Consider the following 24,093-nt stretch of genomic DNA (forward strand, 5'->3'; position numbering starts at 1 on the left):
AAAACCCATACCAGTCCTTCCATAACCTCCAGGTGATATGTGAGATGTCTTATTTTATTTGTGGTGGTTTGTGCTTTGATGCACACAATGGTTTTTGTGTATCTGTACATCTGGAATGGTGTGTGTGAATGTGTTCTGACAGCGGTGAGTGAGTGAGTGGGTGGGTTGTGTCAATGTGTTGTTGTATAACAGTGTCACAGCAAGGATAGCGTAACATGCAGCAGAAGCCAGCCTTCAGACCCCTTGGCAATAGCTTAATCACAATCTTTAAAGCAGCCTGTTCTTGCCCACAATCTCATCAATTGGCCTGACAACAGTTATACACAAAAAGCCCTAAAACTGTGTGTGTGTGTGTTAGAGAGAGAGAGAGAGAGAGAGAGAGAGACAGACAGACAGACAGACACAGGAGAGTGAAGAGAGATTGGCTATTTGTTTTTTGTCTCTGATAGCTTTAAAAGTTCTATATGCTTGCTGTAATGGGTAAAAATATGTGGGAGGAACAGTGCAAGTTGCCGTCCCTTTGGTGGCCTTGTCTTATCCAATTGAGCGATGCATCTTGCTGTTTCCAGAAAGAGAACAGAGAGACGCTAGAATGAGGACAATGTCATTCTTTGTTCCCTGCTTGTCTGGTGGCCTCTATAGCACAGGCAAAACTGCTCTTATTTTAATCTCTCCACCTCACCTGTACTCTCCACTGAGCCCTCAGATCACCTTGCAATCATTCACTCTATCATTCCCTATTAGCTTCCATATTGCAAGCTGCTCCAGTAATGTAACTAAAACCATCAACCCACAATGCAACCTTTCAGTCAATAGCCTCTATGAATAAAAATATTGCCTCCTGCCAGTTCTTGAGTTGAGGAGTACCAACACTGAACTTGATAAGGGATTATACCTCAAATAATGAGGCTTGTTGAGGATAGGTGTGCCATTACTTTTTAAAGCATTCAGACTTTTGCCTTACAGTAAAACAGGCTAAAAAAGGCTAATAAACTACATGTATCTACGTTCCACCAACAAGGTGAAATGTAGATACTTTGGTAAAAGGTGTCACAGAGAGCCAGTGAAGAATGCAGGGTGTTTTTTGTATATTAGATTAATCTTCACTTAAATGGTTGATATTTTGTTTACTGTTGCAAAAGGTCAGCAGTAGCTCATTTAGAGGAGGTTTGATCCAAAAAACATGCTGATCTGTGTGCACGCGCATGGTACCAATCTCAGATCAGTTCCGGTGCATTGAGAAATCGAAGTCATTTGAGGTTTACGCTTTCACGCAATTCCAAACATTTTTAACATTATACAAACCTTCAAACCCAGCATAGAATGACAGAAAATGAGGAGATTACAGCGTTTCAGGAAATGCGGACACATTGCCTTTTCTGTGTCCAAATAAAAGCTCCTTGTGAAGTTGAAGTAAATATGACAGCACTTTCAGTGTCAAAATAAAAGTCACAGGTGTAGGTGAAGTAAACAGGACAGAAATATATTACTTTTGTATAACGCAAATCTAATAATAAGAATAATAATGATAATTCAGCATTATGTAATAATAATAATAAACCTGACGTGTCCCATAGTAATAATTTGGTATTATGCAATGTTCAACTGGGGTTTCAAAAAGTCAGTTAAGTAGCTTTGCACAACTTGTTCATTCACAAAAATGTATTAGTAAAAACATTGAAGGTAAATAATGCTTTTTATTAAGCTACAATGTATCATTGTATATGAAATATAAATATTAAGTGCATATCAATGAAAATGATTGGATTTAATTCTCCCTTGTGTTTATTTAATGAACAATTTTAATGTCTTTAAAAGATTTAATCTACTTGGCTACAATGGCTGTTTGGATGAAATTATGGTTCCTCAGATTTTACAAAAAAAAAAAAAAGCACTTTTGAGCTTTTTTTTTTTGTAAATACATAATTATTGAGATAAATATTGAATATTGTCAATAGGCTGAAGCATATAAAGGCATAATAAAGGCAAAAAAAAGACATCACCCAGCCTTATCTGGCACTCATCCAAGCATCTGTAATCTCTATATCAGAGGGGGGTGCTCTGTCATGCTTTTATATCAATTAATTTCATTTAAACAATACAATTTTAAATGCCATGTTTAAATAATTACAAAATTGCATACAAAATACTCTGCATTGCATAATGTGCATTGTTACTGAAACAAAAAAAATGTTCTCATTCACATATTTCCAAATATTTTGGATATTATATTAGCATAGCATACAAAACTAATGCACCACACACAGGAGTAGATGACAGAATTCTCCAGATTTGGAAAGAGTAGCTTATAAAAAAACTTTGCAACACTTCTAGCCAATTTAATAATGCAAAAATAAGTGGTACTTGTTCTATAAAATTATTATTGTATCATTAGTAATGTTTTATTTAACATCAATGCTATTTAACACATCCAGATATTATTTTTGTTAATATTATTATTAATTACATTGTAGCATATGGGAGCATGAACTGATGCGCTGTGTGGAAGCAGAGTGCCAGTCTGTGGGCATTTATGACACAGCAACATCCGCACAATGGACATAAAGAAACAAATAATGTCCAGCGAAAATAAAATGAAGATCGCAATGTATGTATTTGGAACTATATCAGATTGCAGGGGAATTTTTGTATTTATTTATTTTAATTTTTTACACTAAATTCAACAAATGCTCAAATGCGCTTCTGATGGCTACACGACAGGGGAAAGTGAGAGACCGAGCAGATTTACTTGTGCAACTTTTTATTGAAGTTATTAAAATTGTGCTCAATACCTGCAATCCTCCACCGAATTTCAAGACCTGCAAACTGGCTTGCCGCATTTATGATTTCATTATATAAAATATAATCACTCTGCAATCTGCTAAATTAATACAATGAAAAGCTGCGTTATTAGCATTTTTTTCTTCTTCTCTTGAAGCAGGTTTTATTAAACTCTGTTTATAAGAAAAGGTGTGTGGAATATGATTTGACATGAAGTATTGTCCTTTGATTCCACTGTCACATATCACCATGGTGACAGAGAGAAAGTGACATGGAATCTTGACTGCATTCTCTTTGACTGACACCATGGCCCTTGGCCTGCCAGCATGCTGCTTATTAATAATGAGAATTACCTGCGTTTATTTCTGTGTATGGGAGGTCCATTTATGAATGTCTGGCATATTATCATGTATGGTGAAACATAAGCTATATTTGCAGTACATAAATAAATGTATTGATAAATGTATCTGTTGATTTTAAGAATTGAACAACATTGTTTCTTACTGTTGCACTACTGATTATGCATACATTTGCACAACATGTACTCCCACTCTACCTCATTATCTGAATTTGTATATATACAAGTAGAGATGCTTGTATATTTTTAGTTATTTATTTATTTGTCCTTCTATTTCTCTTCCAGGAAAATGTTTCTTAATTTCTTTGTATTTGCCCTTGTCATTGTCTGAAAGCATAGAGAATTAATTGTGCAGTGAACATATTTTGTGTACATGAAAAAAAGAACCTGACTTGACACTGCAATTTATATACTGTACAACACAATTAAACAATTTCAGAACACATTTTTTTCACAGTTTTCAAACAGGATTGGGGAATGCATGCGTGCGTGCATGTGTGAGTCAGCACTCTGCCAGTCAAAGCAGTATACACACTCACTCACACAGAGTTGGTATTCCAATGTACACATATCCTCTCACACATTTTCTTTTATCTAAAAGAGAAGCTGCTGAGTGGATTACTGTTCCTGCTGACACAGATGGGAAAGATGCCAACTCACACTGTTCACTGTCATCTACCGCTTTCCATTTGTTATTGTGAAGGAGATTTATGACAGGTCATTTTGGATGAAGTTTGAAGGAGCTCATCATTAAGCTTGTGTATGTTTGTTTGTGTAGATTTCTGTCAGGTGGAGTTGCGTCTCTTGGCTCACTTATCATCTGACCTGCAGCTGCTGAGAATCTTTCAGAACCCTGAAGCAGATGCCTTCACCATGCTTGCGGCCCAGTGGTGGGTACACATTCACACAATCTTATAACATTTTGTATACACCATAATTATCCTGTCCCAAACACAAATGTGTGCTCTTTATACCATTTCTCTCTATGTAATTTTCTAAAAACTGTTCTCTATACAATTATTTTTTAAATGTCATTATTTATTCTTTATTCATATATTAAATCTTCCAGTTTGGAATGCCCAGTTCCCACTACTTAGTAGGTCCTCGTGGTGGCGTGGTTACTCACATCAATCTGGGTAGCGGAGCTCAACTCTCAGTTGCCTCTGCGACAGTCAATCTGTGCATCTTATCACGTGGCTCGTTGTGCATGACACTACGGAGACTCATGCTACTCTCCGTGATCCATGCACAACTTACCTTGTTTGCTTAGGAGACCTTCCTGGAGTCACTCAGCACACCCTGGATTCGAACTCGCGACTCCAGGAGTGGTAGTCAGCGTCAATATCCACTGAGCTACCAAGGCCCCCAAATGTTGTTATTTCTTATTTAACCACATACAATTGTAAAAGTCACTAAAAAGTAATGGAAATTCATTGGTCAAAAGTTGGTGTTGACTTTTTTCCAAAGAACTTTGTGCCCAGGTAGCATCATTACTTCAAAACACTCCTGTTGGTCTATCAGGCATTAGGAGTGTTTTGTTTTTGTCATGTCTGTCACAAGACCCCCACCCCTTTCTTTTAGCACTAATGAGTCTGATTTTGGGGGGTGTGCGTGATGATCACTCCAAAAACTGTTAACACTACAAATGTTGGTATATTGGATAAAAAATGCTGGATGGAAATTATAGTAAAACATTTTTTATTAAAAAATAGACATTGCTTTCTAAGGTTAATGTATTATTCTGTAAGACATATGCATAAGCTATGATGAAAACACATTTACAGAATATATTTCTGTAGAATTTATATAGGAATATAGATGCGCACATATTTTGCTCAAAGGATATTGATATATCTGAAGAGCCAAGGGATTTTGACCCTTACCCTTCAATATCATCAATATCATCGCTTTGTATCTCAAATGTTGCTCTGGTTATTCTGAAATGCTGGAGCCAAATCATGTCATCTAAATTATTGGTTACTATTAGTGACCAAAAACAAAATGTTATGTTTTTTTTTTGTTGCTGTTCTGGTATTCCGCAGCCTCCTTTCCGAATTTTTATGGTTAAAGTGGAAAAAAAGTTTTTTTGTTGCACTATCTCACAATAGAAATAATCAACCTGGTCTGGTAAAACAAGCCTATTACTTGCCTTACCCAATAAGTGAAAATAAGCAATTCAGTTTTCTCCCATGGGGAAATTATAAGTATGGAAATCATAACAAGCTTTGTATACAGGAGCATATGTCAAATAATACCTTTTCAATAAATGTATTCTTAATATTAAACAAATTCCTTAATTTTTTTTTTAAATATATTAAATATACAACTGGCCATTTTAAAATACATTTATAAATGTCTCTCTCATTCGTGCCCACTAAATGTCCTCATGCTGGCAGAAACGTTTTTATTTTGAAACCTTGATGGAACCATTTTAGAACCGAACATTATCACAAAGCTAGGCCTAAAAACAATAAATAAATTAAAAAAGAACTGCTTCTCAGTCAAAACTCAGCAGCATAAAATCCGTATTAATGCATCATACAATATCTTACAATAATCAGTGAACACTTGGAAATAACTGAATTTTGAAATGAGGAAATATTTTTCCTCATATCTGTATTATAACTATGCATGTCTAATTTATAAATTATATATAATTGTTAAAAAGCTCATTAGCAAGGAAGGTAACACAGTGTGCAATTAGGCAAAGAAAGCACATGCAAATCATTTTCTACTAAAATGAGAGAAACCAAATTTTTTTCGTGCAACAGGTTTCTGAAAATTGTATGTAATAAACCCTTTGGTGTTTGGTTTTGTGAAAAGTTATCAGAACAAATTTAACCAGTTACCAGCTTTTAAAAATAATGTTTTCACTCAGGAACAATTGAAATGGACTTTCTTCCTTTGCATACATTCTGAAAAAGAATTGGTCTTTTGAGATTTCTGTTTTCGTTCCATTAACAGTTAGTCAGTCCCTGGCTACTATTACCTCGCAAAACTGTCATAAACTCTTTAGCTTCCAGACATAAGCCATCTGCAGTTAAATGCTAGAAAACATGAAGTTTTTTCGAACGTTTTGTGTGCACGCTCTAAATCGCTTGTAGTTACATTTAATAAAAGAGCCACAATGACTTCAACTTATATTATTATTTTGCATCAATTACCCAGAAGTGATTTTGTTCTCTTAAACATATGGAATCGAAACGCTTCTTTGTTTCCGAATTTTTTTTTGTGATATTCCAATTTTTCTTATAAATTAAATTCGTAACTTGGGTGGAAACATAGCTGCGGTAGCCTTGTGATGCTTTTTACCTTAATCTGTTTGTTTGAGCAACCAGACATTTGTGCATTGGTGCAAGTTTGTGCAGGCCTACTACATGTTTTTTGATCAGTGGCAGACAAGTGTTCTGTAAAACTTGTTTGAAAACAATGTCACAGAAATCGCACACTATAAAGTGAATGGATTTTTATGAATTCCCCTGGGCAACTAAATAGAATGTAGTTGTTATGGCAAGCCAAAAGTTTGAGAAGAATTTAGGACGTGCCATTTAGAACAAACTTACTTAAACATACACACAGACACAAAGAGTTATATACAGACTGACAAGAGGGCAAAGTGTCCTGCAGTACCAGTCTGTGTGTTTCAACCTGAGGGCTGTGTGCCATGAACTGCACAGAGAGTCCAACACAGAAGAGAGTAAGACTGATGCTCATATCTCCACAGTAACTATTCCACACAACGACAGACCTGTCAAGACTAAGTGTGATTTGATTGCTGACACAGTTCCACTGTGAGTCTGTGTTTTAGGGTAGAAACTGTATGTGCCCTCACTCTGCTGTGATGATGGGGTCTGTGAACCCATCAGTTTGTTGAGATCATCACTGCATCTCAGCATATTCCTGCTTGTATGAGTGTCTGTGTGTAGCGCTCACCTCGATGAGCTTAAAGTTTGATGTAATATATTATGAGTGCTGACCTAACACTGCCCGCTGCTCTAATGAAGCAAGACATCTGCAGGGGAGCCTATGATTCCTTGTCACTCTACAAACACTGATGCCTTCGGCCTACCAGTGCTGCTGACACTTTCAGTATATAAATCTCTCTTTCTCTCTCTCTGGTTGTCTTTAGGAAAAGTGTGAGTGAGGACAGAGTTAGTCTGGAGGACAGAGAGCATGCCAAGCGTATCGTGTACTCTGTGGTTTATGGAGCTGGTAAGGCCATAATGCAGGCACCTTGTCACTAATCTACAGGAAGTATGCAACAGTGTTGTTGTCAATATTTCATAAACTTTGTCATTTTATAATTCTAGTCCTTAAGACGTTGTCTAAAATGATAATTCTCTTATCATTTGCTCACCATTATGCTGTCTCAAACTCCTATGACTTTCTTATGCAAAACACAAAGAAAGATATTTTGATGGAGATTTGATGCTATCCATACAATGCACGTCAGTGGGCACCCACACTGACAAGCTCCATAAACAACATTAGCAGCATAAAGGTAATCCATACAATTTGTGTGGTTTAATCTATGTCTTCTGAAGCAACACTATCGGTTTTGGGTGAGAACAGTCCAAAATGTAACTCATTTTTAGTATAAACCTTAATATCTTCGTTCTCCTATATCGTGGTTTAAAGCATGCTTTCAATAAAGATGCATACACAGAGTTTGTGTACAGTGCTCATCAATGGACAGAGCATGTGAATAGCTCTCTGCACGTGTCAAGCGCAATGAAGAATATTTGAGCTTCTATCATGATCGTGCCAAGGAGACTGCAGATGGCAAGATTTATTATGAAAACGGAGTTACATTTTGGTCTGTTTCTCACTCAAAACTGATCGTATCACTTCAGAAGACATGGATTAAACCATTCGAGCCATATGAATTACCTTTATGCTGCCTTTATGTCCTTGTTGGAGCTTAGAAGTGTCGATGCCCATTGACTTACATGCTATGAATATATTTTCGTCATATCTCCATCAAAATAACTTTGTGTTCCACAGAAGAAAGACTGTCATAAAAGTTTGAGATGGAATAAGGTACAAGTAAATGATGAGGGAATAATACATTTTGGGTGAACTATTCCTTTAAGACTTTACGTGAAAACATGCCAAATCACCTGGACAAAGCAGAAAGTTTGTCAAGCTCATTTAAAGTGAAAGTTCAAGCACATTCAACATTATTTCAACATTTCCAAATTACATATTCATATGCAAAACTTTTCCAAGCACCTTATTTTAAAACAGTAGTTCACCCAAAATAGTTACATTCTGTCATCATCTACTGTTATAAAAAAGAGAAAGAAAACCTACACATATTCTGGTTTGTATTTATCCAGATTCAGCTTGTGGGCATAGGCAATGAAATAAGGGATACATGGATTGTTCAGAATGAAAAAGACAAATACATTTAGATCAGGGGTTTAAAGGGTAGAACTTTAAACATTTGATTTACAACCGGCCTGTGTTGTGTGGCACCCCTATGCATATATTTGATGTTTTTTTTTTTTTGCACTGCTGATTGTTGTGAAAATATATATATAAAACCAGACTGGAGGGATTTGATCTTCTAACTCAAGTGTAGAGACACTTATTGTTCAGAGGGGTTGCTAACAGTGACTTTTCAGAATGTAACTTCCATGACTGCAACCTTATTAGCAAGGAACTGTGTGTGTGTGTGTGTGTGTGTGTGTGTGTGTGTGTGTGTGTGTGTGTGTGTGTGTGTGTGTGTGTGTGTGTGTGTGTGTGTGTGTGTGTTTAGGCGAGAGAAAGAGGGAGGGTGTCACTGTTCTACTTTGCTTTATCTGGGTCAGCTTGAATGTATCTTTTTTTCTCATTTATGTTGTTCAGTCAAGTAGATTTAAGAGGTGGTCACACTACAATTCACGCTTCATTCATTCCCATTCAAACGCATCCAAATGCAGCAGTGTGAAAATGCAACATCATGCAAAGAAATGTCATACTACGCTGTGTACCAAAGTTCAGGCTTGGTGAACTCTGAACCGTGAATTCGTATGACGAGAACTCGTGGCCAACGGGAGACTGAAACGTCACACGCTGACCTCTTGGCTCAATTCAAATGATACTTATTACAAAGCTGCGAGATTTATTGTTGTGGGAATGCGAGTAGACAAAATATTTTTTTATAATTAATATAATATTATTTGTTTTTGTGATCTATTTTTTACTTACACCAGGAGTCCTCCTGCATGACATCATATCCTTGTCTGTTGCATTGTATGAAAACCTTTTGCATGCTCAAGGCCTAGTGTGACTGCCTCTTTACATGTTTGTTTGTGTGAGTTGCTGAATACAGAGATAGACAGAATTATTAAGGCTTGATATGATTGAAACATTTTCATTTCAACTGTATTGCCATCTCAAGAAAATTTAATGTGAGAAAGGGATGTAGGGAGGGAATGATGAATGCGTGAGTGCTGGTAGAATGAGAAACTGATTGAGAGAAGTGGGGGAGAGAACGCCACAGTGTCAACATATGTTGATGATCTAGCAGAAAAGATGGGATAACCATGGTTACCGAATGCTAATAGGAGGCCTAGCACAGAAGACGATCAAACACACATATAAAGTGGAGGGAGAGGGGTGAATTCACACATGGAAGGAGTGGGTACTGCACTGGATACACACACAACTGGGTCAGAATATAAGAAGCTAACTATTGAGAATGCCAGAGAGAGGGATGATTTATAGGAGATATGAAGAGGTTGGAGTCATTAGGCAAAAGAAGGGGCACCAGAGAGCAAATGACCTCACCCAATAAGAATGCACAGCATTAAAGGGATAGTTCACCCAAAATTGAATGTAGTGTAGTGCCATCACAACTTACACGTCTTGGAATTCCGGTTATGGCAACGTGTTGATGAGACACACGAGTTGGCTCCGCTGTAATTTGTATAGAGATTTCTAAAATGTTATCCCCTTTTCATTCAAACTTCGACTACAATTTGTTTCCTAAGTGAATGTTGCCTGAAAATTTGCCTAAATTAGCAAAGCAGAAGTCGAAAAAAGGCCTGGAAGAACTATCATGTGTTGATTATACGAAGAGAACTTGTCCCCGAGTTATGGAGATCAAGCTAGCGGCTTCCATGCTGACACAAGTGATATCCTTCAAGCAATACATTCAGTGAGAGTCGACATGGCTTCTCAATTTGAAACCGGTATTTCAGCTGTTCAATATGTTAAAAGTCAAGTTGCAGAGTGTTTCCTAAGATTGATGCAAATGGAGGAACGCATCTCACAGACTGAAGTTTCGATTACCACACTTCAATTGACAACCAACGCTCTCGAAAAGAAAGTTGTTACACTTACCTGGAAAATAGATGATCTGGAGAATTCAGATTTGATGCTCCAACCTGAGACTCTTAGGTTTACCAGAAAAATCAGACGCATGTGCATTCTTAGAAAGCTGGTTACTTGAGGCGCTGGACATGGAGCCACCGCAAAAGCCCCTGGCCATAGAGAGGGCAAACAATAGGTTACTATCGTAGCCCCGGTTCTCTGAAACATCGAGTGGAGAGATCCACCTATGGGAAGGGTATCCGCACCTAACCTCTGCAGAAGCATCCAATTGCACCAAGTCTGGCCTGACAGACAGAAGCGCGTGTCCAGTGCTCGGTAAGGGACCCGCCCCTTACCAAGTGCATAAAACACTAGTACGCGCTATCTTACCTCAGTGAGCATATTCAGCTTCGTGCAGCAAGCGGGGCAAGCTAGTGGATCTCTCCACTCGATGTTTCAGAGAACCGGGTTACGATAGTAACCTATTGTTCTCTTTCATCATCTCGTGTTCGAGATCCACCTATGGGAGATATGGACAGCTCCCCGATTGCCCAATACACTACAATGAGGCCCTGAAAGCCAGAGGACGGTCACCTCGAAAGGCGGTGCATGACACGTGACACGGAAACCACCCCACAAAGTGAGGAAGCCACTTTAGCAACAAAGAATAGCATATGGTAACATGCATTCGTGAATAAACCTGACCGCACTATCATGGTGAATATATGGTGCCAGGTGCAGAGTAGAAACATGCTTAGTGACTTTAAAGTGCTGGACTAGGCAGCCCAGACTTAAAGAGGGGTGGAGGGCCTAAGAGCACAAAGCTACAAAGAGCCGACACCCAGGACAGAATGAGCTACCGGGGTTCTGGTAACATCTAGCCGGTAGTATCTGGCAAACGTATGGGGAGAGGCCCAGCTTGCAGCTGCACATATGTCCTGCAAAGAGACTCCCTTAAATAGAGCCCAAGAGGCAGCCATACCTCTAGTGGAGTGAGCTCTGATGCCCTCTGGGGGCTGCACTCCCTTTGATTCATATGCCAAAGATATAGCTTCCACAAGCCAATGAGAAAGGCGTTGCTTGGAAATGGGGTTCCCTGAGTGCGGGGGCCCCAAGAGATGAAAAAGCTGGTCGCCTTTTCTAAACGAGCTGGTCCTGTTTAAGTACGCCTGCAGGGCACGTACAGGACACAAAGCGTTCAACCTCTGATCCTCTGTGGAGGAGAAAGGAGCTGGGTGGAACGCGGAAAGCTCAATCACCTCACACGTGAATGCCGGGAAGCATTTTGGCATAAAGGCCGGGTTGGGCCTGAGAAAAACCTTATCTCCACTGAGAGAGAATTTAGTGCACAAGGGATGAACAGAGAGTGCATGCATATCACTGACCCGCTTGGCAGATGCCAAGGCCAAGAGCAAAGCTGTCTTGAAAGACAAATTCTTAAGGGAAATACTCCCCAGGGGCTCAAACGGCTGTTGAGACATTGCGTCCAGCACCATGGAGGGGTCCCATTCAGGAACGACTCTCCTGGGGACTGGAAGAGAGCGGCGTCGCCCTTCATAAACCTACTGAATAAGGGGTGTTGCCCCACCGTAGCGCTGTCGAACCCCACATGACATGCAGCGATAGCCGCTAAATAGACCTTAATAGTGGAAAAGGATCTTCCCTTGTCCATAAGGTCCTGCAAAAAGCATAAGATGTCGGTGATTGAGCACTGATATGACGTTACCCGTCGCCCTTCACACCACTCTTCGAACACCCGCCACTTACAGTCATAAAGAGACCGTGTTGAAGAGGCTCTGGCACACTGAATGGTGGCCACAACACGTGGGGGGAGCTCCAATGTGTTTAAGTTGGCCCTCTCACGGGCCAGGCCCAGAGGGCCACCCTGTCCGGGTGCGGGTGATACATTTCCCCGTTTGCTTGAGACAAAAGGTCTGTGCAAAGTGGGAGGGGCCATGGCTGGGCATACAGCAGAGGGATAATCTCTGAGAGCCACGGTGCCTTGGGCCACCTGGGAGCTATCAAAATCATGGTCAAGCTCTGTTCCCTCACCGTGGCCAGAGACGGCGTTATGAGGCAAAGGGGAGGAAATGCATAGAGCAGCACGTTGGGCCACGGGTGGGCCAGTGCGTCCACACCGAGGGGGGCGTCCTCGTCCCGTAGCGAGAAGAACATAGGACAATGGGCGTTTGCAGGCTGAAGAGATCTACGGTTGGCTGGCCGAACCTCCTCCACAGTAGACACACTATCTGAGGATGGAGGCGCCAGTCTCCATTGAGCGGGTTTCCCCTTGACAAGAGGTCTGTGCCCCTGTTCAGTATGCCCGGGACATGGGTCGCCCGTAACGACAGGAAATGCCGCCTGCTCCATACTAACAGCCTGTGAGCGAGAGCATGCAGCTTGGAGGAGCGCATCCCCTCCTGGCGGTTGATATATGCTACAGCTGTCGTGTTGTCGCAGCGCACCAGCACATGATGCCCCTGCAAGCGGGGCAGAAAGTGATTCAGAGCCTTCCACACAGTGAGGAGCTCTAAATAATTTATATGGGCTGAGTGAAGTGTGCTTGGCCACACACCATTCACTGTTCTGCCCTCTTGCGTGGCTCCCCATCCTGTTAAGGACGCGTCTGTCGTCACTACTTTCCGCAGCATAATCGCCCCGAGAGGGGTCCCATGCGCGTAGAACTCTGCGTTCCTCCAGTGGCGCAGCGCTGCTGTGCACGAGCGTGTCACTGTGACAGAGCGGCGGAGATCGCTTAAAGGGCTGAGATGAAGAGTTAAAACCCACTTCATGAACGCCCTCATTCTCAGAAGGCCCAAAGGCAGGACATGTATAGCCGCAGCCATAAGACCCTGTAGCCTGAGACATGCGCGAAAATTTATTCTCGCCCCTTCTTTGAATTGTGAGAGGCAATTCATTAAGGAGAGAACGTGCTCTTGTGAGAGACGCGCGCGCATTGTAACCGAATTCAGCTCCAAACCCAGAAAAGTAACTCTCTGCGTGGGAGTGAAATTGCTCTTGCTCACGTTCACTCTGATGCCGAGCGCTGTGATGTGAGCGAGCACACGGGCAGTGTTTTGCATGACGATCTCTCTCGAATCGGCTATAATCAGCCAATCGTCTATGTAAGTCAGGATTTTGAGCCCCGCTATTCTCAGCGGGGCTAACCCTGCTTCCGCACTCGTACAAAACACTCTTGGACTGAGTGCTAGGCCAAATGGAAGTACTGTGAATTCATAACATATGCCTTGGAAGGCGAAACGAAGAAACTTCCTGTGTGGCGGGTAAACGTTGATGTGAAAAAACGCATCTTTCAGATCGATCGACGTGAACCAATCGCTCTGTTTTATTGCAGAAGAGAGAACGTTGTGGGTTAACATTCTGAAATTGTATTTCCTTAAATGTTTGTTCAACACTCTGAGATCCAGAATAGGACGAAGTGAACCGTCCTTTTTTGGAATCAGGAAATAACGGGAGTAAAAACCCTGTTGACATTGATGCGGAGGTACCACTCGCACCGCCCCCTTCTCGAGAAGAGAAGAGATCTCGTCTTTCAGAATGTGCGCGGAGCTCTCTTCTGTGTGAGAAAAGATAACTCCGCTGAAACGTGGCGGTTTTCTGGCAAACTGAAGTCTGTAGCCCTTCGTAATGGTGCGAATCACCCATTCTGGGGCAGACACAGACTGCCAGGCTGTCACGTGTGACGTGAGAGAGCCCACACTCACCGGCGAGTTGCCTAGGGCAGGCAATACAACCGGATCGTTCATTTGTGATACAATGGCGCCATCTAGTGGACAACTTAGGGGTGACATGTAGAATTTCAGGGAACAACAGCACTTGGCAGAGCTTTCAGCTCTCAGTGTTTGATATTTTTGTTGTTCTTGTTTTTTTGTTGTTTTTATTTTTGAAACACACACAGGGAATTGAACCTTTATTGAATGTGTGTGAAGTGGTTTGTGCAAACTGTGAAGAGACTGTGGTTGAGCACTTTTCAACAGTGGAGGGGCACACCTGGACAGTGAATTTCCCCCAGTTCTGGAACTGGAAGCTGGGAGGGAATTTTTTATGGACCACACCTGAACTTGTGACATGTCCATATTGAACTGGGGTTGGGCACCCGAACGAGGGAAAAGGGGCCCTCGAGCTGAGAACTTCCTCCTTTTGGGTAAAGGGGGAAAAACTCAAGCTTGTGTCCACTGGGCTGGTCAGCCTGAAAACCTGGACCGAGAAGCCCCTGGAGCTGAGCATCAGGTAGGCCTCTTCCTCTTCCCGTCCGGACGGGGTAGAGTGGGTGGGCTTTTTAGCTGCAGCCGCCTGAATGATGTCTTACCCCAGGGCTTAGGAGGATGGTTGGGCTGCTGGCTAGGCTGCTGGCTGGGTGGCCTGCTGCGAGCCTTAGGCCTGGCTGTATTACGGTACGGCCGTCCTGTGGCTGGGGCCTGAGGGGGCCGTGCGGGGGGGCTGGTGTGGAGTGGCCTTTCTAGGCAGGCACAGTTTAAACGCCTCATCCTCCTCCTTCTTATCATCGCACCGCCTGGCCTGGTTCCACTGGGACTCCTGCTATGCGTCTTTTCTCGCTGTCGGGCAGACCAGAGAGATTGAGCCAGAGGGCCCGTTCCCCCACAACACATAGGGCCATGGCGATCATTTCTCTCTCCACGTTGTGTCAGAAAAGCGACACTAGGGGTCCACTTATAAAAGTGCCATGCGCTGAGCCATGTACGTGAACTGCTGATACAGGAGCGAGCAGGTATTCTTACGTGCAGAACGACCAACTGTATCAGGCTGCACGTACCCTTCCCCAATGCCCCATTCAAGCCATCAGACTCCTTATCGTTACCCTGGAGGGGGGAACAAGGTGATGGCCGCCAACATGGGAACGGGCCAGCCTGGCTGGGCCTCTTTTCTCTCTATGTTTCTCGCATAGAGCAACTACGGCCGGGGCCCTTACACGCATTGAGGGAAGGGGGTCTTAGCCCTTATTCAGGGCAGGGAAGACCCTGCGGAGGCCACACCTACCCGGGAGGGGAGGCAAACTTTAGTGGCAAATACATCACATGGCCTAACTTAGGACCTATGTGGAAAAGTTGGTGCGGTGGTGGATCCAGCCTCATAGAGGGGGGAAGCATACAGCACAGCGACCGAGGCAGCTGTAACTGCCTAAGGGAAACACGGAGTCAACTCCTGAGGGGACAGTACCGTGGTATTACACACAGGGGGAGTCCGAACAGGAGGCCTTACCTGTGGAGCACTTATACCAGTACAGGGTAGCTTGCGGTACCCGCAGTGGTTTAGGTCGGCGAGTTCCTCCGCAGAACTGCGGCCCACGAGGGCTAGGGAGGAGTCAACCAGTGTCCCAAAGATGGGATCTCCTGGGAACGACGGCGCACTGTTTTCCCTTGGTTAGAGGGAAAGGGCGCTAGGTGCAAGCGGTTCACCCGGTCAGATCGTCAGCATGCTACCAAGTTCTATGGGCTCGGACCTGAGAAAACACGGGACGATACTGACTCAACTCGGAGATTATAGAATCTCGCAAAAGTGTTAGGTGTTGCCCAGCCCGCTGCTCTACAGATGTCTGCTAGGGCTGTGCCCCTAGCCAGTGCCCATGAGGACGCAACACTCCTAGTGGAGTGGGCTCGGACACGCAAGGGGGGGGGCACGGCCTGGGTGTGATAAGCCAGGGAAATGGCATCGACAACCCAGTGGGCGAGTCTCTGCTTGGAGACAGCATTCCCTTTCTGCTGTCCCCCAAAGCAGACAAAGAGCTGCTCAGAGCGTCTAGTGCTCTGTGTGCGGTCCAGATAGATACGTAAAGCACGTACTGAACACAGCATTGAAAGGGCTGGGTCTGCCTCCTCCTGGGGCAGCGCTTGCAGGTTCACTACCTGATCTCTGAAGGGTGTGGTAGGAACCTTGGGCACATAGCCCGGTCGCGGTCTTAGGATCACATATGTGTCTGCCGTACCGAATTCCAGGCAAGTGTCACTAACAGAGAACGCTTGCAGGTCCCAGACCCTCTTGATGGAGGCGAGCGCGATCAGCAGGGCGGTCTTGAGAGAGAGGGCCCTGAGTCCAGCTGAGTCTAGCGGCGCGAAGGGGACGACCGAGAGATCCCAGGAGGGAAACAGGTTAGGCCGGGAGGGAATCAGCCTCCGGGCACCTTTTAGGAACCTGACAATTAAGTCGTGCTTACTAAGAGACTTGCCGTCTACCGTGTCGTGGTGAGCTGTGATGGCGGCGACATACACCTTGAGGGTGGAGGGGGAAAGCCTCCTCTCCAGCCTCTCCTGTAGAAACACGAGCACTGACCTAACCGCGCACTTCTGTGGGTCTTCGGCTCGGGAAGAACACCAGTCTGCGAACAGACGCCACTTTAGGGTGTAAAGATGCCTGGTAAAGATGCCAACCCAATTTCGAGGCGTCGGTTGTAATCAGAACGCGTCGGGACACCTGCTGCAAGGGTACTCCTGCCTGTAGAAAGCAGAGGTCTGTCCAGGGTTTGAAGGTTTGGCGGCAGGCAGTGGTAACTTTCACGTTGTGCGGAGGATGCCATATGCCCCAGGAGCTGTTAGAATCGTTTTAGAGGGACCACGGCGCCTGGCATTTCAGCACTGACTGAGCACGCTCGTTGGAGAGACGTGCTGTCATTGAGACTGAGTCTAACTCCAAACCGAGAAAAGAGATGCTCTGGACCGGGGTGAGCTTGCTCTTTTCCCAGTTGACCTGAAGCCCCAAACGGCTGAGGTGGCTGAGCACCTGGTCTCTGTGCGTGCATAGTAACTCTTGGGAGTGGTCCAGTATGAGCCAGTCATCGAGGTAATTGAGTATGCGTATGCCGGCTTCTCAGAGCGGGGCAATAGCTGCCTCTGCGACTTTCGTGAAGACGCGAGGGGACAGAGACAGGCCGAAGGGGAGGACTTTGTACTGATACGCCTGGCCGTAGAATGCGAACCGTAGGAAGGGTCGATGTCGAGGGCGAATTGAGACGTGGAAGTACGCGTCCTTCAGGTCTACCGCTGCGAACCAATCTAGATGCCGGACGCCAGATAGAATTTGTTTCTGGGTGAGCATTTTGAACGGGAGTTTGGACAAGGTCCGATTGAAAACTCGCAGGTCCAAGATCGTTCGTAAGCCGCGCCTTTCTTGGGTACAACGAAGTAAGGGCTGTAGAAACCCTTCTTCGTTTCGGTTGGAGGGACAGGCTCTATCGCGTCCTTGATTAGAAGAGAGGCGATTTATTCACGCAGGGAGTGGGCATGTTCGCCGTGCACTGCGGAAAAATAAACGCCCACGAAGGGGGGCGGAGACCTGGCAAACTGAATTGTGTAACCGAGTCGAATGGTCCGGTGCAGCCAGCGTGATGGGCTGGACAGTGAAAGCCATGCCTCTAAGCTCCGTGCTAGGGGCACCAAGGGGACGAGTATTTTGGACGTGCCCAGCAGACCCAGCAAACTCGTCTGCTTCCATTGCAAGAGGGTAAGCAGACTGGCTGTGAGGCGAGTCGCCGCCACCTCGAGCGGGGATGGGAGTCAACGAGCGTGCCGGGGCGCGGGTGGTCCGAGGGGGCGTACCCGGCGGAGCTGCACCCGCTGCCATCCCCGAATCGCCTCCATCGCCAGCCGCATCGTCCTCAATCCCGTGGGAAGGAGGAGCGACGTGGGGGGCGGCTGGATTGGCTTGCTTACGGTTGTAAGCAAGCCGCGACCGCAACGTTGTCATGGTCATGTTCTCGCAATGAGAACATGAACCATCCACATACGCAGCCTCTGTGTGATTGCTACCCAGACACACGAGACAACGCCTGTGGCCGTCGGAAGCGGAGAGTACTCTTCCGCCCCTGTGTTGTTCCTGGATGTGGTAAAGGCATCTTGAAAAAGACGCAACCTTAAATGGACATTCAACGCCGCTGTGTTTTGCTCTTTTAAATAAAATCACTCTTTTATGAAAAAAACGTTTAATCTGCGCTGTCGAAGTGCCCAGGGGCAGGAAGTGCACAGCCGTGCAACAGGAGAAAGCCGCTGTTGTGCGCCGTAGAATCCAACAGCATGCAGCAGAGGGATAGCAGGAACTCGGTGTGTACACGCAGCAGTTGCAGACACGACCATCGGCTCCGAAGAAATTTTCTGAATGAACTCCCGCGTTTGCGCCGCTTAAATACCCGTATGTCCGGGGGCGGGACATGCAAATACCAGGGCTTAAAGTATTCTGGCCGGGGGCCGGATTTCCGGCTTGAGGGCAGGTCCGGCCTCCGGCGCAGGCAAAATCTATTAATCAGGCTGCAAATTACAGTCAGACGCACTTTCGGCGCGGACGCGCTTGGAAAAAACGAGTGCGCCGCTTCATTTGAAACTGGGAACTTGAATGCTGTTTAATATTTTCGAGTCAATTGATTTCACCTACCAATCATATGAGAGGAGCGCAGCTCTAACTAACGTCACAAGCCTATCAGAAGCAGAGCAGGGCGGGTCCTGGCAACAGTGTGATTGAGATCCATACCTCACGTTAGCGTCGTCGGTGAAAGCATGGAGCGCAGAACTCCAGAAACAACATTAGGTGACTTAATGTCATCATGGATGAAAAGAAAGGAGATGTGAGTTGGTTGATTTCAGTAAATTAGCTCAGGTCAGCATAATCATATTTTCTGTCTACACCTTTTGATGTTAGCCTTACGTTGACTGAGCTAACATTAACATACACTGCTGCTATGTAACTTCAGACTGTTAGTTAAATATTTAATGTAGAACATTCTGTGTAGCTTATTAAAAAAAAACATTATGTGTAGGCCTACCATGAAAACGAGTCCACTTTAAACCGCTTTATTTTCTATCAGCAATGTATGACAAGTAACGTTGCAGTGTGTACGCACCTTTAGTGCTGTCAACGTTAACGTATGCGATTTCTTTTTTTTTTGTCCAGCTTTAATGTTTTAAAATATTTAACACAATTAACGCTGCATCCGTTCTTTGTCATTCTTTAGCTCTTATTAGTTATTAGTTTGTCCACCAAATGCTTTAAACCATTAATGTGCGACAAGACAAAAGAGAACGCACTTCAGTAAATGTCCTCCTCACACACACACACACGAGGCACAAAAAGTCGCGAACCAGTATCGAATTCTCTTTCGCGCTTGAACGAACAATAACACACACATTTATGCCAAAATGTCCGTTTTGTCGAGTATCCTCACAAGAATCAATCATTATTAACTTTAAATGAGTTAAATAAAATCTTAAATGGAAGTAAAGAGTAGTGAGAGAATGAGACGCGTGAGATCCTGTCACCAGCTGTAGATCTTAAAGTGACAGTAGCCACTAATTCTGTCTGTCAGTAAAGTTAACCAAAGAACAAAGGGAACAGAGAAAACTACTAACTACTCTTTGACTAAAGAACGCTTGTAGCTTTAATAAGGATTAATCGAATTTAATTTATAATTTATGCATTATGGACTATTTTATAACCCTAAAATTTAGTATACTAAATAAAATATCAGTGATACTGGCCTTCATTAATAAAAAGATGCCATTAAGATACAGCCGTAATACTTAAAAATAAATGGTTCCATTTGAAGATAAGTCCGTCTCTGCAAAACAACCCCCCCAAAAAAAGTTCAGGCTCAGCAATTTTTTTCACTTTAAGCCCTGAAATACTGGTTGCCAACTCTCATTGGCCTTTTTTCATTGTTCAGAGGTGAATATCGGTGCTCAAGAGAGACCCCTAGTGTCGCTTCTCTGACACAACGTGGAGAGAGCGACAGAAGGAGAACTTGTCCCACCAATTTGAGATATGTTTAAAGAATCCCTTGAAAATGGTGTGCTCCCAGACTCTTTAAGAAATGCTCTCATTACGTTACTACTTAAGCCTAATAAAATAAATACTAAGTGCGAATCATTTCAGCCAATTTCATTACTTATACAAATGTTAAGATATTGAGTAAAATTCTGGCAAGGAGGTTGGAGGCATTTTTACCTGATATAATATATCAAGACCAAAATGAATTTATTAAGGGCAGGCAAGGTTTCCATAGTGTTAGAACTTTGCTTAACATTTTACATCTTAAAAAGGGAGCTTCTGATACGGCCATTCTGTCACTGGTTGCTGAAAAGGCCTTCGACAGGTTGGAATGGCCCTATCTATTTGAGGTACTAAAAAGATTTGGGTTTGGAGAAATTTTAGTGAAAGTTTAAGATACACGTGTCCTAGGGCTGAAGAACTCACTAATAGTATTGTTTCCAGGGCTTTTAATATGCAAAGGGATACTCGTCATGGGTGCCCCCTTTCACCTCTCCTTTTTGTCTTGGCAATCGAGCCACTTGCCATAGCAGTAAGGTCTCATTGTAACATACTAGGCATCAGATTAAACACTACAGACATAAGTATTTTTTTTTGTACGCAGACGATGTCATTTTATATCTAACAGGTTTGAATGAATCTATTCCTTCCCTAATACAACTTCTTTAAATTTTTGGTCAATTCTCTGGTTGTAAAATCAACCAGTCTAAATCGTGTATTCTTTTATTGAATAAGGATGATAGTCAAATACCAGCTGCTACTTACTTTAATGAAGTAGACTCCTTCACTTATTTAGGAATTAAATTCACAGCTAATATAGATGATATATCCTCTGCAAATTATCAACCCCTTTTAAATAACATCTCCAAATTCATTGACAGATGGAAAAGTCTACCCATATCGTTAATTGGACGTTGTAAAGGGATAAATGGAAAGGAGGAGGCGAGAACCGGCTTTTCAATATAAATAATAGTTTAATGATAAACTTAAAAGACAACATAAACACACATGACGGACATGTCCGCTAACGATCTCTCTCTCCCGCATGGCCCTCTGCAGTCAGCCTTTAAACCTCACAGAGGCATAATTAGCCTAATACGGGACCAGGTGTGTAGTATCACGACCCGGACAAGGGGAGGGAAACAGAAATAATTAAAATGGGGGGGTACTTCCTGTAACAGTGTAGTACCCCCCAAAAAACTGTAAAATTTAAAAGAGGATAAAGGCCAACACAGAGCGACAGTGAGAGAGAGAGAGAGAGAGATGAAAAAAAACTCTTACTCGCCAGTTCTCCGATACGCCGCAGCTTGTTCCTCGGCCACTCCTCCACCCTTTATCGGACGACAGCCGTGCCTCTCCGGGCGGATCGGAGGCAGTCCTCCAGCCCCTGGCGGACGGAATGCCCTGCCGCATTCTCGGGGAACAGAAGGGGTCTCCCCCGCCCCTGGCAGCGGTCCTATCGCTCCAGGCGGTCGCCAGTGAGCCCCTCCCCGCTCGCGGTCGGCGGCCTTAAACCCCACCGCGTTTCAGCGGCCGGTAGGCGACTCCTGCGCCCCTGGCAGCGGCCCTGACCGCTCCAGGCGGTCGGCTAGGAGCCCCTTCTCCCCTCGCGGTCGGCAGCCATCATCCTCGTTCAGGCGGCTGGGCTCCTAGTCCCCTGGCAGATGGCCGCGGCTGCTCCGTTGGGGTGTGACGGTAGTGGCGAGAACTCTACTACGGCGTATCCCTCCTCCTTACCGGGCTTCGGCACCAGTGTAAAGGGATCGATGGAAAGGAGGCGGCGAGAACCGGCTTTTCAATATAAATAATAGTTTAATGATAAACTTAAAAGACAACATAAACACACATGACGGACATGTCCGCTAAGACGTATAAACGCAATAAAAATGAGTGTACTACCTAAAATACTATACCTCTTTCAAAATATTCCTCTGTCCCCTCCACCCTCCTTTTTTACATCACTTCAGAAACTATTCACTGATTTCATCTGGAATAATAAATGAGCTTGTTTTGATTGCCATATTATACTTACCATTTAATGGGGGGTCTTCAATTTCCTAATTTACAGTGGTATTATTGGCCAGCACAATTACGATCTATTTGATACTATTTCTCTTCTGAAGTGCGCCCATATTTGTTGGACATTGAATCTTTTTTTATAAAGTTAAAATAAACTCAAGTACACCTTGATCTTTGTTAGATAGAAAAACTCTCAGAAAAGACAAAGATATTGTATCTCTTAACTCTTTTCTCATTAATACAATAAAAGTCTGGTGCGATGTGCATAATTACTTAGATCAGTCAAATACTTTATCAAGTTTTACCCCAATATGGGGAAATCCATCCATCCACCTTCAACCGCTTATCCGAGTCGGGTCGCAGGGGGCAGCAGCTCCAGCAGGGGGCCCCAAACTTCCCTATCCCGAGCCACATTAACCAGCACTGACTGGGGGACCCCGAGGCATTCCCAGTCTATATGTGGATATATAATCTCTCCACCTAGTCCTGGGTCTTCCCCGAGGCCTCCTCCCAGCTGGACGTGCATGAAACACCTCCCTAGTGAGGCGGCCAGGGGGCATCCTTACCAGATGCCCAAACCACCTCAACTGACTCCTTTCGATGCAAAGGAGCAGCGGCTCTACGCTGAGCTCCTCACGGATGACTGAGCTCCTCACCCTATCTCTAAGGGAGAAGCCCGCCACCCTTCTGAGGAAGCCCATTTCGGCCGCTTGTACTCACGACCTAGTTCTTTCGGTCATGACCCAGCCTTCATGACCATAGGTGAGGGTAGGAACAAATATTGACCGGTAAATCGAGAGCTTTGCCTTCCTGCTCTGCTATCTTTTCCTGACAACGGTGCGATAGAGCGAGTGCAATACCACCCCCGCTGCCCCGTTTCTCCAGCCAACCTCCCGCTCCATTGTCCCCTCACTCGTGAACAAGACCCCGAGGTACTTGAACTCCTTCACTTGGGGCAATACCTCCTTCCCTACCCAGAGTACGCACTCTATCGGTTTCCTGCTGAGAACCATGGCCTCAGATTTAGAGGTGCTAATCCTCATCCCAGCTGCTTCACACTTGACTGCGAGTGATCTAGTGAGAGCTGAAGGTCACGGACCGATGATGACATGAAGACTACATTATCTGCAAAAAGCAGCGATGAGATACCCAGCCCACCGAACTGCACACCTTCCCCACCCGACTACGCCTCGATATCCTGTCCATGAATATCACAAACCGGATTGGTGACAAAGCGCAGCCTTGGCGGGACCAACCCCCACATGGAACGAACTCGACTTCGTGCCGAGGACCGAAGCTCTCGCTCTCGTACAGGGATTGGATCGCCCTAAGAAGGGACCCCCCCCCAACCCGTACTCCCGCAGCACCTCCCACAGTCTCTCCCGGGGGACCCGGTCATACGCCTTCTCCAGATCCACAAAACACATGTAGGCATACTCCCAGGCCCCCTCCCAGGATCCTTGCGTCATCCATGACACCCCCTCCACATCCAAAGCTTTCAGCATTTCTGGTCGGATCTCATCAATCCCCGGGGCTTTGCCACTGCAGAGTTATTTAACTACCTCAATGACCTCCCCCAGGGAAATAGAATCTGATCCCCATCATCCTCCGGCTCTGCCTCTAGCATATAGAGGGCGTGTTGGGATTTAGGAGTTCTTCAAAGTGTTCCTTCCACCGCCCAATAACCTCCTCGGTTGTGGTCAACAGCGTCCCATCTTTGCTGTATTCAGCTTGGATGGTTCCCCGTTTCCCTCTCCTAAGGTGGCGGACGGTTTTCCAGAAGCACTTTGGTGCAGACTGAAAGTCCTTCTCCATGGCTTCTCCAAACTTTTCCCACACCCACTGCT

At 44.5% G+C, this 24,093-nt stretch overlaps 1 protein-coding gene across 1 annotated transcript in view; it reads left to right on the plus strand.

Moving 5' to 3' along the window:
• The window catches only part of poln (polymerase (DNA directed) nu), a 90,402-nt gene that overhangs the window by 44,298 nt on the left and 22,011 nt on the right, over positions 1-24,093 (plus strand). Inside the window, exons 18-19 of the mRNA XM_052128700.1 lie at positions 3,918-4,029; positions 7,269-7,351. Of these exons, the coding sequence (XP_051984660.1) occupies positions 3,918-4,029; positions 7,269-7,351 (195 nt within the window). The remainder of the gene's footprint in view (positions 1-3,917; positions 4,030-7,268; positions 7,352-24,093) is intronic.

Source organism: Xyrauchen texanus, chromosome 1 (assembly GCF_025860055.1).
Source record: "Xyrauchen texanus isolate HMW12.3.18 chromosome 1, RBS_HiC_50CHRs, whole genome shotgun sequence".
Classification (NCBI taxonomy): Eukaryota; Metazoa; Chordata; class Actinopteri; order Cypriniformes; family Catostomidae; genus Xyrauchen; species Xyrauchen texanus.